At 38.9% G+C, this 13,368-nt stretch overlaps 1 protein-coding gene across 7 annotated transcripts in view; it reads right to left on the bottom strand.

Moving 5' to 3' along the window:
- The window catches only part of fkbp16 (FKBP prolyl isomerase 16), a 70,747-nt gene that overhangs the window by 1,080 nt on the left and 56,299 nt on the right, over positions 1-13,368 (bottom strand). For all 7 annotated transcript variants that reach the window (XM_044355843.1, XM_044355840.1, XM_044355838.1 and 4 more), the window contains 4 exons: positions 4,816-5,033; positions 2,607-2,788; positions 2,275-2,352; positions 95-232 (listed from right to left, as the gene is read on the bottom strand). In XM_044355843.1, coding sequence (XP_044211778.1) covers positions 95-232; positions 2,275-2,352; positions 2,607-2,788; positions 4,816-5,033 — 616 coding nt within the window. The remainder of the gene's footprint in view (positions 1-94; positions 233-2,274; positions 2,353-2,606; positions 2,789-4,815; positions 5,034-13,368) is intronic.

The raw sequence follows: 13,368 nt of genomic DNA, 5'->3' as shown, positions 1-13,368 counted from the left end.
ACCACAACAAAAGGCACATATAAAACGTAGTCTTGGATATCGGAATAGAAGACATTAACAGTTTCTAGCTGGTGATATTTCTGTTAGAGCTTACAGATGGCTTCTTCTTAGAGGGAATCAGAAAAGGTGCGATATTGTCTCCAAGCATCTCCGCAGGTTTAGCTTTCCACTCCTGGGTGTCGTTGCCTCCTGATTGCCTTTTGACGAGTTTGGACAGCTCAACATGGATCGCCTGGAAAACCAGAAGGGGAAAAAACAATTTGTTGAACATTTACGCTCTATAGATCTAATGTTTGGAAGGAGGAATTTTTCCTTTTTCTTTGAGGAAGAAGTGTAGTTGTAGTGTTGAAAATGTCCAGCAGGTGAGAGCAGAGGTCTGAAACTTAAAGCCTTACAAAGTAGTCTCATATGGCTGATGGCCAAAGTTTGTTTGAACAAACATGAGAAGCCAACAACAAATGAAAATTTTTCCTTTAGCCTTTAAAAATATTTTAACCTCAAGCTCAATTTTTCATACAAGGGCTTTAAAACATGCAGCGGAATATTTATGGGGGTTGTTCCTTCTCATTAAATGCATAAAAATAATACACAGTATGCCATCTTTAACAGTTCTTAACTACATACAGTATGCCTCATCTTTTTATGTCATCATCACCAACAGACAGAGGTACAATAATGTTTTCACAGTGCAGCTAAACCAGGTTTCTCCTATTTTATCCAGCATTGAGAGACTAGGGTGTAATTACCGACGCAGCAGATATTTTCGTTTTGTCTAGACAAGACCAGACATATTTGTGACTGTGGCAGTGTGCCTTATAGGTCAGGTCATTGTAATACTGGCAACACTGTGTCGTAAACAGCTGATGGAAATGTACTCCTCACACCGTATAACCTTTGCTAATTTAAACCCAGGCTCCAGTGAGTGAAAGCAGGCGTTAAGCTACTAAAATAATGTTAAACTGAGATTATTGTTCATTGTTTGTTACGATAAACTGTTTTCCAGAGTAGTTGTCTTAATTATACAGTGTGGAGTCTATAAAGTAACTGGAAAGGATGACTCAGTTTCCTTTCTTACCTTCAGTTCACTACTTTTAGAGCTTGGGGCTTCAGAGTGACAATATTTAGCCCGTGTAAGTGTTTTTTGTTTTTTTTTACCGAGTTTGCTGGACAACTCTGAGCAGTGTGGTCACAATTGTAGACTGCCAGATGTGAAGTTTGTCAGATCCTCTGTGGAGGATTTGGCAGATTAGACTAACCACACAAAACAAGACAGAACAGGCCATCTCTCTTCTAGAGGCTCATGTATGGATAACTTTGTTTTAAACTTTCATATTGAACATGAGGTTTGTTTTTTGTTTTTGTGTTCTTTTTCATGATAAGGAGGTGGTGTACGCAGTCTCCAGAAATATTTGTGGTAACTGAAAAGATGCAATAAAAGCAGGGAGTTGCATGATACAGAGTGGTGAAGATGAGAACACTGGGAACATTGTGACCTTTACTTGAGGTGCAAAAACAACATTAATTTTATCTTCTGTCTTTTTTTATATTATGATTTGTGGTGTTCAAAAAAATGTTCAAGATTTAGATTTGACAAGAATGCAAGGTGGAGCTTTAATTGAGTAACTTTTTGTTTTTGCATTTTCTGAATATATTTCTGAATCTTAGAACAGGAGAAAAAAATAGTGATCAGTGATAAATAAAAGCTCCATACTTTATGTGGATTATAGACTATATATTGTTTATTCATGAACTGAATTAGACATAATGTGCTAACTGACAGTGAAGTGGTGCAAAATGTAAATGTGTACACTTGGATTTTTCTGTTTTTAAGTGAAATGCCTCGACAACTATTGGATGAATTGTCATTTGATTATGATACAGACATAAAGAAAGGCTGCAGACTGTTGTTGGTTTGTGTCTACATCACCCACATCATGAGGGATGGATCATGTAAAGACACGAGAATTATTAGCAATAAAAAAACAATAAAATAACAGATTCATTAAAATGATTTCCTGTTAATACAACAGTGTTTCTTTAGCCTTAAAATGTTCTAAATTTACTTTTAATCTTTTATAATGACACAATCGGGAGGTCTTTTGGAATAAAAACAAATTTAGTGAGTACCCATCATTTTGTACTGATTTCAGCAGCTTTAGTAATATTAGAAGGCTAATTTTAAAACGACCTTCCTTGCATGTGAGGGACGGGTAGGTGGATGGATTTGGAGGACACGTTGCGAGGGGATGGACAGGCTCACCCACATAATCTCACCTTGGTGGCCGGCTCCAGTTTCAAGGCCTTTTTTAACACCTCCATTGCCTCTTTGTACTCAGCCATGTCTGACAGGAGCTGAAAGAGATTACAGTGAAAACAGAGCCGGAGGACCCATAAATCAAAACAGGCAGAGAGCACATAGCAATAATGTAGCTGCTATTTATTCCTCAAAAATAATTAAAACTAATCCCATATTAAACAAATTCATTTTCCTTCCAGGAACTGTCCCTCCAATAATCATTTATGGTCTGATAAGGATCAAATGAGACGCTCCTCCTCGCAGTCACAGTGATGTCTCTCAGTAATAACACTATAGGGTGGACCCTCACCTTTCCCGTCCTGAAAAGCGCCTTGACGTTGTTTGGCTCGAGGGCCAGAACGTCCCGGCTGGTGTGCAACGCCTCGTTGTACTGCTCCAGTTTGAGCTGAGAGGCGGCCAGGTTGTTTAAACACTTCACCCGGTAGTCGTGCACCTCCTCCTCCTCTGCCTCCACGCCACCATCGTTACCATCTGTACAGACACATAGCCATACCGCCTCTGACATTTCATGTGGAGTTGAGTCTTTTTATTCTTGACATAAACACACTGTGGACACAAAGAAGCTGAGATGTTCGACTGGATTAGTCACAATATTTAATCCTGGAGAGCAGTTCTAGGAAATATTATTGAAACCAGTTGGACTTTCAAGGAGAAACATCCATTGGGTGTCATTATGAAGACAGTTCATGCTCCTTTTTTTCAATCAGCTGGATACTATATCACCGCCCCCTCTGTAATAACAGCATGGTTTCATCATCAAACCCAAACATGTCCAGCTGAATACGGCAGTGACCCGGGTAATGAGCACTTGTTAGTGGTGAGGAATTTTCATACTTGGCCCTGAACATGATGGGTGATAAATGTTAGAAAATCAGGGAGCACATCTGTCTTTTTATTACTTGTCATATCTTAAATTTACGGTTGAATTTCATTCAGCCAATTTTATTTGGATTCAAAGTTGGATTCTTTAAACCAGATTTTTTTGGCCACCTGGAGGCAAAACTGTAAACACAACACTAACATCTTATCAAGCCGGTACCATGAACGTGATAGCAAAGAGTAGCCCAACTGCACATCTAGCAGACATGGAGCAACATTTTCATTTATTTGGAGTCGTGTTCCTTAACACCCGATGAATGGATGATCCATGTTTACTCTCTAGTAGCTCTGTTTTGATCACCACCAACTCTTTAGGTAACATCTGGTTCTTTAGCTATGAATGCTCCACTATGAGCACCAGCTAATTGTAGAGTTTGTCTGCTGTTTGGTGCTGGGCAGGTAGTGTACAGTGAGTTTGTCAGAACTTTTCCGCTTTTTTGGCTGAAAACGATGCTAATGAGAGCGGTGAGTGAGTCAAAACAGTAGAACTGTGGGCTGTAAAGCCAAAACAATGAGTTAAAAGATGCTAAAAAACTCCATAGAGCTCAGGGAAACTGCAGAGTTGGTGATGATTCTCTGTGTGTTCATCATTTATAGCGATCACTCTCATATTACACATAATCATTTGATTCATTGATATAAAAATATTGATGCAATACAGCTATAAGCTCCGAATCTCTGGAATCCATTTAGCTATTTAGCCTGATAGCAATATGATAATGTACATCCATCACACGAATTTAAAGTTTTCTTACTTAAAATTAAACCAAAACAAAAATAAACCTAAATATTGAGCAAGAAAGTTCATTCTTGACCTTGAAAATAGAAAAAAGAACTCAAAGTCCTCTTACTTGCCTTTTCCATAGCTTTCAACCACATCTCCTGGTTAAACAGCTCATTTCTAATGTTTGTGTTTGTGCATGATTACCAGTTAATCGATTAGAATGATTTATAATCTCCACGTGTCATGAATTGTATTTGTAAAATGATAGGCCTAAAATGACCCTAAAAGAGTAACGTGTTAGCGTCTCTGCATTATTATTATTATTTCCTGGTCATCTTCTCATCCGCTAATTACGCGATCTTGATGCCCTGATAAACTCGTCTCTTCAGTGTTGCGGTGAGTTCACTCACCGCTCAGCCATCATTGATACATTATGAAGCAGTCCATGTTTTTCTCTTCACCGACTCGTTCAGTCACACTGTCCTCTCGGGCCCACCCTGCCTCGTCAATGATTAAAGCGATTAAGAAGGTGGAAATGATATGAAAGTTGATTAGCTCTGATTATGCAAAAGAATTAAGCAAAAACATTTACGGTGGCACTCGGCGCAGATGGATGTGCCTCTGCATCGTGATGGCGTGATTAGTGTGATGGCGGACTGGAGCAGAGTGCTAAACTCTTATGTCATTTAGGGCCGAGATTGATGTGGAAATGTCGTGTCTGAGATCTGCATCAAGTGGTCTGTTTTCGTGTTTGTGTCACTTTTTGTTGTCTTTCCATTTTCACCCTTTTCCCGGGGAGGTAATGCTCACATCAACTACTGTGACACTTTCCTGGTATAGCCGACAGTATGGAAATATTTTCTATGAATAAATTCAGATTTTGATGCTGGGTTACCTCTGCTGCGTGTGGTTAGCACATCCAGAGCCATACAATAGGCTCTTGCAGCCATGCTGTATTCCTCCCTCTGGAAATGAAAGTTTCCTCTCTCTCGCTTCTGGTTGCCGATGCGGATGCGGTCGGCTACAGGGAGAGTTAGTGGGTCTGGTTTCTCTCTAACGTCCAGCAGCTGGAGCTGGTAGAGTAAAGGAGCCCAGGCGGGAATATCAGGCTCCCTGCAAACAAACAAACACACACATAATCAATATCATCACCAGGGCAAGGAGTAACTTAGAGTTAACTCTGCGTCAGATGTCTTGTGAAATCCTCCAGAGAACACACTTTAAAATCAATCAAGAAATCAATCAGTTATCATGTGAAACTCAGCTTCAAGAAAAACAGAAACAAACATCCTGCACACCAAACTTTGTAGCTCACACATGAAACCTGATCATGTTCATAATACAGTTTGAGCTGAGCAGTATTGTATGTTACAAAAAGTATAAAATATTTGTATAACAATAGTCCAAAATGAAATATAGTGTGTATAAACAGTAAAATCAAAACCAAACATTACATTTATTCTTGACCGTTTTAAGTAATGATAATAAGTCCAATATGATTGCCTACATGGTTTCACACTGACAGTAAACACAACTACAACAACAACATTTCAACAGAGATATGACAGGTCGTTAATCTCGGACAATTAACTCTGCTTTCATCAACACACCTCAGAAATCCACAACCGCTGCCAGCAAACTATTTGTAATCCACAAATTCAAACATTCTGTGCACCTCTTGACCTCCTACTGCTGCTCCATAAATTACAGCTCCACCTGTTTCTTTATTATCTGTCTAACTGTCTCCAATAAGAACAATTTATGAATATTTTCTGTATGTCTTATGTGCACTGTGGAAAATCATCCCCTCAAATGACGTTGGGAATTTAACTGCCTGTCAGTGTGGAATTGGAAAGTGGGAAACCTGGAAATTATTTCTCTGCGCTTATATGATTCTCTAAGATGCATCTACCTGATGTCTCGATAACAAATGATACAGATAGTGAAAATGATCAACAACTATTTTATTCATCAAGAATCTGTCAGGAGGTATTTGGATCTATGACACATTATAACAAATTTCAAACTCGAGAAAATGAAGCGAGTGCATGATAATCAAGAACAGCTCGGTTTTAATACTGGACACAAACTGAAACTAGAAACACTTAACTTTGCAGGATTAGTTAACCTTTTGATACTTTCGATATTAAACAATTTAAAATTAAACCTTGTTTGATCTAATATAGAGCTGCAACAATTAGTTAATCAATTAGTCAATAGACATAAAATCAAATGGCAACTATTCTGAATATTGATTAATCGTTTCAGTCATTTTTCAAGCATAAATGCTAAATGTTTTCTGGTTCCAGCTTCTCTAATGTGAGGATTTGCTGCTTGTCTTTTTCATGAATAACAGAATTGAATATCTTTAAGTTGGATTGTTGGTTGGACAAAACAAGCAAATTGAAGACAACACTGTGAGCTCTAAGAAGCTCACAGTGATGTTTTTTCACTATTTTTTAACATTTCATCAACTGTGCGATTCATCAAGACGATTATCTATAGATTAATCAATAAGAAGAAATAATCATCGCAGCTCTCATGTTTATTTCTGTCTTGAAAACAATCTCCTGTGCTTTTGTTTACATGTAGTACAGTTCACTCATTACACAGCATTATCTTTAACATGTTTACATTCCTCAAGATAAGCTTGTTAGGACTGAATCTAAATTTAGATTTTCACCATATTTCAAAGCCAGCATAACTAGCTGGTATTACCAAACACGTGCAACATAACAGTTAATCTCACAGGCAACCATGTATGTTTTTCTGAAACAGAGATTTTTGTTGGGGATTTTAAATTTCAGAATTTGTAAAACAGCTACAGCTTCTCTGTCACACTCAGACATTATGGGCGGCCATATCAGTGCATCTGCTGCAGTTTTATAAATAAATAAATAAATTTTAAAAAAAAACAAGAAAGCCTTGAGGAAGTACGTTCTTTGAAGTGAAGTAATGACTCGGTTGAGCACAAGATTTTCCAATTTGATGTGAAGTTGATGCTCTCCCGTCAGCACAACATGAGTGGCGGCACTGAGTAGTTCAGGGCTTCTTCTTGAGTATTTTGAACAAACACATGCAAACACAGTCTATGAGGGAAGCAACAAAAGATCAGTGACACCAGAATACCTAAACAAACTGAAGATACATCATGTTTTTTGACGATATATTTTACTTTTTTCACAAGCTTTCACAGCTGCTCTCTGTGTGTAGATTGAATTTCACCGTACTCAACAGCTCACACACCTTTAAAAAGCAACACCTTTTAAAAGACGTCTGAGTGATTCCGGCTCGTTTAAGCAGACAAGAATTTGAAACTGGTATGAACCTGTGAGCTGTTGACAGCTTCAGCTTATTCAAGAGTCACTCAGAAGGAAAGTTAATTTGGTTTTCAATCATCTGGCTCCTGTGACCACACGGCACACAATGGTCCATTATCAGTTACTCTGTGGAGGCTCTGATTCCAAAGGTGTGTGTTTCTGTGCATGTGTGTGTGTGTGAGAGAGAGAGAGAAAGAGAGAGAGAGAGAGAGAGATGGTAAATGAGTTCAGTAACAGCTTGACTACATTTGACAAAGCTCATGTTGGAAGGAAGTACAGCTTCCCACAGACCCCACCCAGTGACTGTTTTCTGCGAAGTGATAGTACTGGGAGTTGTGTCATGTCATGAATTATTTAAACTGGTTGTGTCAATGACACAATTTATGTCTGTCTAACAGAATTAGTTGTATCCCCCAGTTACTGGGAGGCTGTGTCAGCAGGTGGGATCAGATTACCCTTTCACCTCTTCTCTCTGGAGACCACGTCCGCTGTCACAGGACACACAGGAGTGTGAAATCTGCAGCTGAGCCGAGGCCTCAGAAACCTGAGCCTCGGTCCCTGCGCTCAGGACTGTAGGAAGTAGCGTTCAGAGACATTATCGTTCAGGGTTGGGAATATGTAGATGCAGGTCTTTTAAAAGCCAGTCTGAACTATTTTTGACAGCAGCGTTTAGTCCTGTCGACTTGTTTTTGCATACCGCTGCATGTTTACGAGGATCAGAGAGTGATCAGCCGAGTTGTGTAACAGGCGTTTAGGAGCAGCAGAAAAAAGAGAGACAGTTGATTCATGTATGAAGAACGTACAGCGCATGGGTTGGGTTGCACTGGGTAATGTTAGTCTTTCAGGCCTCATACTGTACATCTGAGCATTAGAGGTGGATCCTTTCCTGCTAATGTCATGCATTTTGCCGGCATACTAAGAATGTGACACCATCACCAAATGATTCACTGCACAGTTTGTACAGTGCATGAACATACTGCAGCTATTGGTTGTCCTCGCATACTTTCTCTACTCTTATCTGGAAATATTACACAATATTCTGAAGGCTGCGTATTATGTAACAGTGCGCGGAGTATAACAATAATACACACAGTGTCCTGCCTACTGTGCCCTACTAGTGCCTGGTTCCAGATTAAATGGACTTCACAGAATTCATCTCTGAACTCCTGAAAATTTTGTTTTTTACACTACTGAGGAGATACCGGTGCACACTGAAAGTCCAAATAACTGTTCTGCACCATTCTGATGGCTCACTTTGAAAAACATGTTTAAAGTGAGCTTGATTTCTTTATCAGTGCAAACACAGTGGAATGAGAAACCTGCCTCGGAGTCGTTCTAGTCACTTGTTATGTCACAGTTCACAGATAATGTCCCAGATACTAATTATGAAGCAAAGTCTGAAATTACTTCCTCGCTCACTCATTCATTACTCCCTGTGCAGTGGTGGAGGAAGTATTCATATACTTTAGTAAACAACAATGCAAAAAGTATCAAAAGTAAAAGTACTAAATGTAGAAAAGTGTCCCCTGTGATTGTTATACTTTTGTTATTATTATTGCAGATGCATCACAGTTTACTGTTGTAGTGGGTCGAGGTGGAGCTCATTAAAACGTCTTTTATATTTTGTTGAGTAGTTTTGTCTACAACAATGCATCAGATTTCATAAACTCATCAAATGTTTTGTATGTGAAATATGAATTAGTGCAGTAACTATTGCTGTCAGATAAATGTAGCGGAGTAAAGAGAGAAAGTCCAATATTTCCCTCTAAACTGTATCAGAGCTGTTTGGAGTCCCAAAGTGTTTGGTGGAGAAAATAGGAACAGATACAAGATTAAACTTCTCCGTTCTAACGCCAAAAAAGATGAAAAAAAAATTGAGCAAGTAAAAGATAAATAGAAGAATAAAATAAAGTTTTATTTGATGTCATCAGCTGATAGCTTTTTTTACCAACTGATTAGAGGTTAAAGGAGGTCAATTCCTTTTTACACTCAATTTAATTACTTAACTAACAGTATTATTTGTTGATATATTCACATATATTTCTTACTTGATAATCTTTTTCTATCTTCTGTTAGTTTTGACGCTCCATAGAGTAGAACTATAAAGCAACATAAAATAGAAATAATCAAGTTAAGTACATTTACCTCAACTTTTAAATACAAAAACTTTCATGTACTTGTTTACATTCTACAACTATCATGGAAAAGACATTCAATAATTCACTCTGTTATGAGCAGTAAATTGAGATGGTGTGCACTTAACAATCATCATCATCATTTTGCATCATAACTTTAAGATTTAGTGTCGCACGACTGTAATTTCACATCTGTTTTTCTATTGAGGGAATTTTTGAGGGCGCTGTGTGGTGCATTAATTTAACACTCAAAATTGTGAAGGATAAATATAGCGCATAATTTAGTAAATAGAGTGATGTTGGAAACACTCAACATATCAGACTAAAGTAGCTTTACAGATATCTGTTCTACCTTACATGACCTCTTAAGAGTAGTTTATAATGTATATCGGTCTTTTATCAACAACAGAAAAACTACAAAAACAATCTACATCTATATATCACCACCTAAGGCAACAGGTCAAACTGATTTACTGTACGTCTCATTAAAAAGAGGAAGGAAACAGGATATTTGATCAGGTCACAGTTGTGTCAAACAGATGTCATGATAGTGAGCTGAACAGTGTTTGGTTAGTAAATAACCCAACAGTAAAAACTCTTTACTCGGTGTGTTATTTGATATTGATTTTTGTTTTCTTTCAGAGGAAACACACCCACTCCGCTGCTCATGACTCACACAGATTGGGAGACATTAGATGAGTCGTGATGAGTCATTTCTTATTAATCGATGCAGGTACAGCTGCCTCAGTGTTAACTGTACAAACTAAATGCGCCACGTCAAAACTTAATGAATCCCAAATGATGCGTTACCCTACACACTCACTCACGGACAGCTTACAGCCTGAAAAGAAGCAGCCTCTCACTCGCAGGATTCAACGGGTGACCTTTGAGACGTAATGTCATTAAGTTCAGCAGCTGATATGCTCAAGCAGTAACAGCCTGCTGCACTCTAACTAAGGATTTATGTTCAAAACACTGAGGACTAATGTGAATAACTGAGCATGAGTATTAAACATAATCGGCATGACTGGCGAGCCGTTGACTGTAATCTGAGAATGCAGCGTGCTGACAGATCTATAAGGTCTACGGTGTCATGTGGGTCACTGGTGATTAGCGCCACAGCAGTTAGCTGCTGCGCTGAGCTCAGCCAATGAGCCCCCGGGGTCTTATTAGTGCAAACAGGAAGCAGAGGCTGGTCAGCGGGGTAAGATCCCAGTGAAATCTGAAGCTGCCAGTTTAGCTCCAGTCCAAGTCCTGAAAACTGGGCTGTCAGTCTCTCTGCTGCTCGTGAAGCGACTCATACACTGCCATAAGAATGACACAGCTTGTTGTGTTATTGTTGTTTTACAGCACAACATGGTAATTAGTGTTGTGTAATGCTGTAAGAGTCGCTACTGTCTTTACTTTCTCAGCCTCGGTAACCTCCCGTTATTCCGACTTTGGAAGTGTTCACGCATTATTCCATTATTACCCGCCACTGTTGGGGGTCACGCCATTTAAACAGCTTTAATGAGCCACTTTTGCTGTGTTACATATTTGGAGTGGTTCATTATAGTTTATATTAAAGAGCCACATCTTAAACACATTTTACATTTTAAATTTGCTGTAACAATCATATTAGTGTTAGAGCTGGAATGCAGGACTTTCACATATAAATGAACATCCGTGACATTCAAGCCTTTGCTAAATGAGTTCACACAATTCCGATTAAGTCTATCACTGCCAGGTAAATCTCTCTGTATGTCGCAGTATACCAGAGTTTTTAAATCTGGTGCCTGTGGTGACTTTCCCGCACTGGTGCAGTAGTAGTGATACGTTTTATGTAAACCAGCAATGATTGGTTTACGACTGTCAACCAGGGCGGACTGTTCTCAGTCAGCCCCAACCGCGTCACCAGGGCGGGGACCAGTTCACATAAAAAGTGTCAGGGTTCTGCGGCGATGACATCGACAGTGTTTGTCTCAAAACCAGCAAGAGGAGACAAAAGTTCCGCACTGCAGGTTTAATATCGGATTTTATTTAGATACCAATGATGATGGCTTAATTTGCAGCCATTTTTAGTTTGTCGCCATGTCTGTAGTTCTTTTCACCAAGTGGGAGACGTCATAGTGAATGTTTTTTCCGACTCAGCAACTCATAAGCACAATGTGAACAAAATAATGCAAGTTTATTGCTAACGTCAGCATGCTAACATCATAACTGCAATGTTAAAATGCTGATGTTTACACCATTTGCATTCTGTTCACCAGGTTCACCATCTTAGTTTAGCGTGTTACCATGCTAACATTTGCTAATTAACAAGTACAATTGAGGTTAATGGTAATATCATTAGTTTTGCAGGTAGAACTGGACAAATTTAAATTTTGACCTGATGATGACCATAGAGGGAAAGTCAGGAGAACAATGAGATGAATCATCCAGGCAACATTAAAGTCTGTACAAAAAGACTTTTCAGATATTTCAGTGTGAACCCAAGTTGAGGCCAGACTGAATCCCTGGAGCCATGTCTCTGGCGTGGCTAAGAATGGGCTCATCGGTCAGAGAAGGTTGAGAAACTCTGAATGATCCTGTAATAATAACAAAAAAAAGTCTTCTGAGTCATGAAATGTTCTGTTCATCAAAGCATTATGTTGTATGTATTTTTGTGGGTTTATTTGAAAATGAAAGAGTATTTTTTCCTTATTTTTAAACCATCTTGCAGAGAAATGACCCTGCTAGTTGTCACATGACCCGAACCAGAGTAAAGGTCAGTGAGAAAAGACACAGAGGGATTTTTTGGTCGTCAGCAGCAGGATAGAGCCTGAGGGGGGGGATGAGACTGAGGGATGAGCTAAGTTAAAGATGTGAGACATTTGATGAGGCAGCAGCTCTGACAGGTTCAGGTCTTGGTCTCAGCTCACGTATACAGACTTTCTTTGCCCACATTTATGGTAAAGTTTACTGCAGGTCACTGAGGAAACCATGACTAACTATACACTGACAAATAGCCGGTTAGACATTATACAAATTTCAGCAAACATATCAAAAGTTGTTATAAATAGTAACAAGAATGAATGTAATATAATTAAAAATAAAAGTTCATGTCAGGATTTTTAAACTATATTTTTTAAATGGGTTTCAGGCTGCTTGTTCATCTTCACTGTAGCTACCTCAGCAGCTAACGGTTGCCAGAAGCAGTTAAGTTAACATTTGTCACGATGATCGGAGATGTATGCCGATTTCAGAGTTGTTATGCTGTACAACTTTGTCAATCTCATCTATGCTTGTCACCATTTTTGTGGCCATTTTTCTGTTGCCGGTGTTCTGGCTGTAGCACAGGAAGATGAGGCCCCTGTTTTTAATCACGCTAAACCTCTGAGTGGCTTGGTTGTTTCTCGCACTGCAGGGAAAAGTCATAAATGAGCACAACAACGAAAACATCTGAGATTCAAGAACGTTTAAGAAGTTTCGAAACAGACATAAACCTAACTGTAATATACAACAATATAAACCCTTTTCGGGATCATAATTTCTTTATATTTTTTGCTCCCTGCCACCAAAAAAGTCAAAAGCATCTCAGTATTTTAAAAGGTAAAATGAAAGAAATGTTGTCCTCAAAGGTATCATGTTTTGCAGTGACCTTACACCACAACTCACGTTGTTTGTCATTCAGCAGAGTGTTAATAGTTTGGCATTTGTGTGACGCAGTTGTATTTCTTGTATTGTGACAGTAAACAGATCAGATTAAAAGGCTTTCCATCCAGTGTTTGTATGAATGGTGTGATAAGGAGTACTGTCTCTTCCCCTCTTGTGTCATGGGAAGTTATGCATTCATTATAGATGCATTCAATTCATGTGTTGCAGTTCAGCCACTTCCTCATTAAGCTGTATGATAGTGCTGCTGACTCACCCTGTTATCTGTCATGCGGACCCCTCGCTGCTCTGAATGAAAGGAAAAACTCCCTCAGAGGGAAAACAGTGGTCACTTTGACGTCATGCTCTCCGCTTTAAATG

This window comes from Thunnus albacares, chromosome 7 (genome assembly GCF_914725855.1).
Source record: "Thunnus albacares chromosome 7, fThuAlb1.1, whole genome shotgun sequence".
NCBI classification, from domain to species: domain Eukaryota; kingdom Metazoa; phylum Chordata; class Actinopteri; order Scombriformes; family Scombridae; genus Thunnus; species Thunnus albacares.
This window is presented reverse-complemented; position numbering and strand designations above follow the sequence as displayed.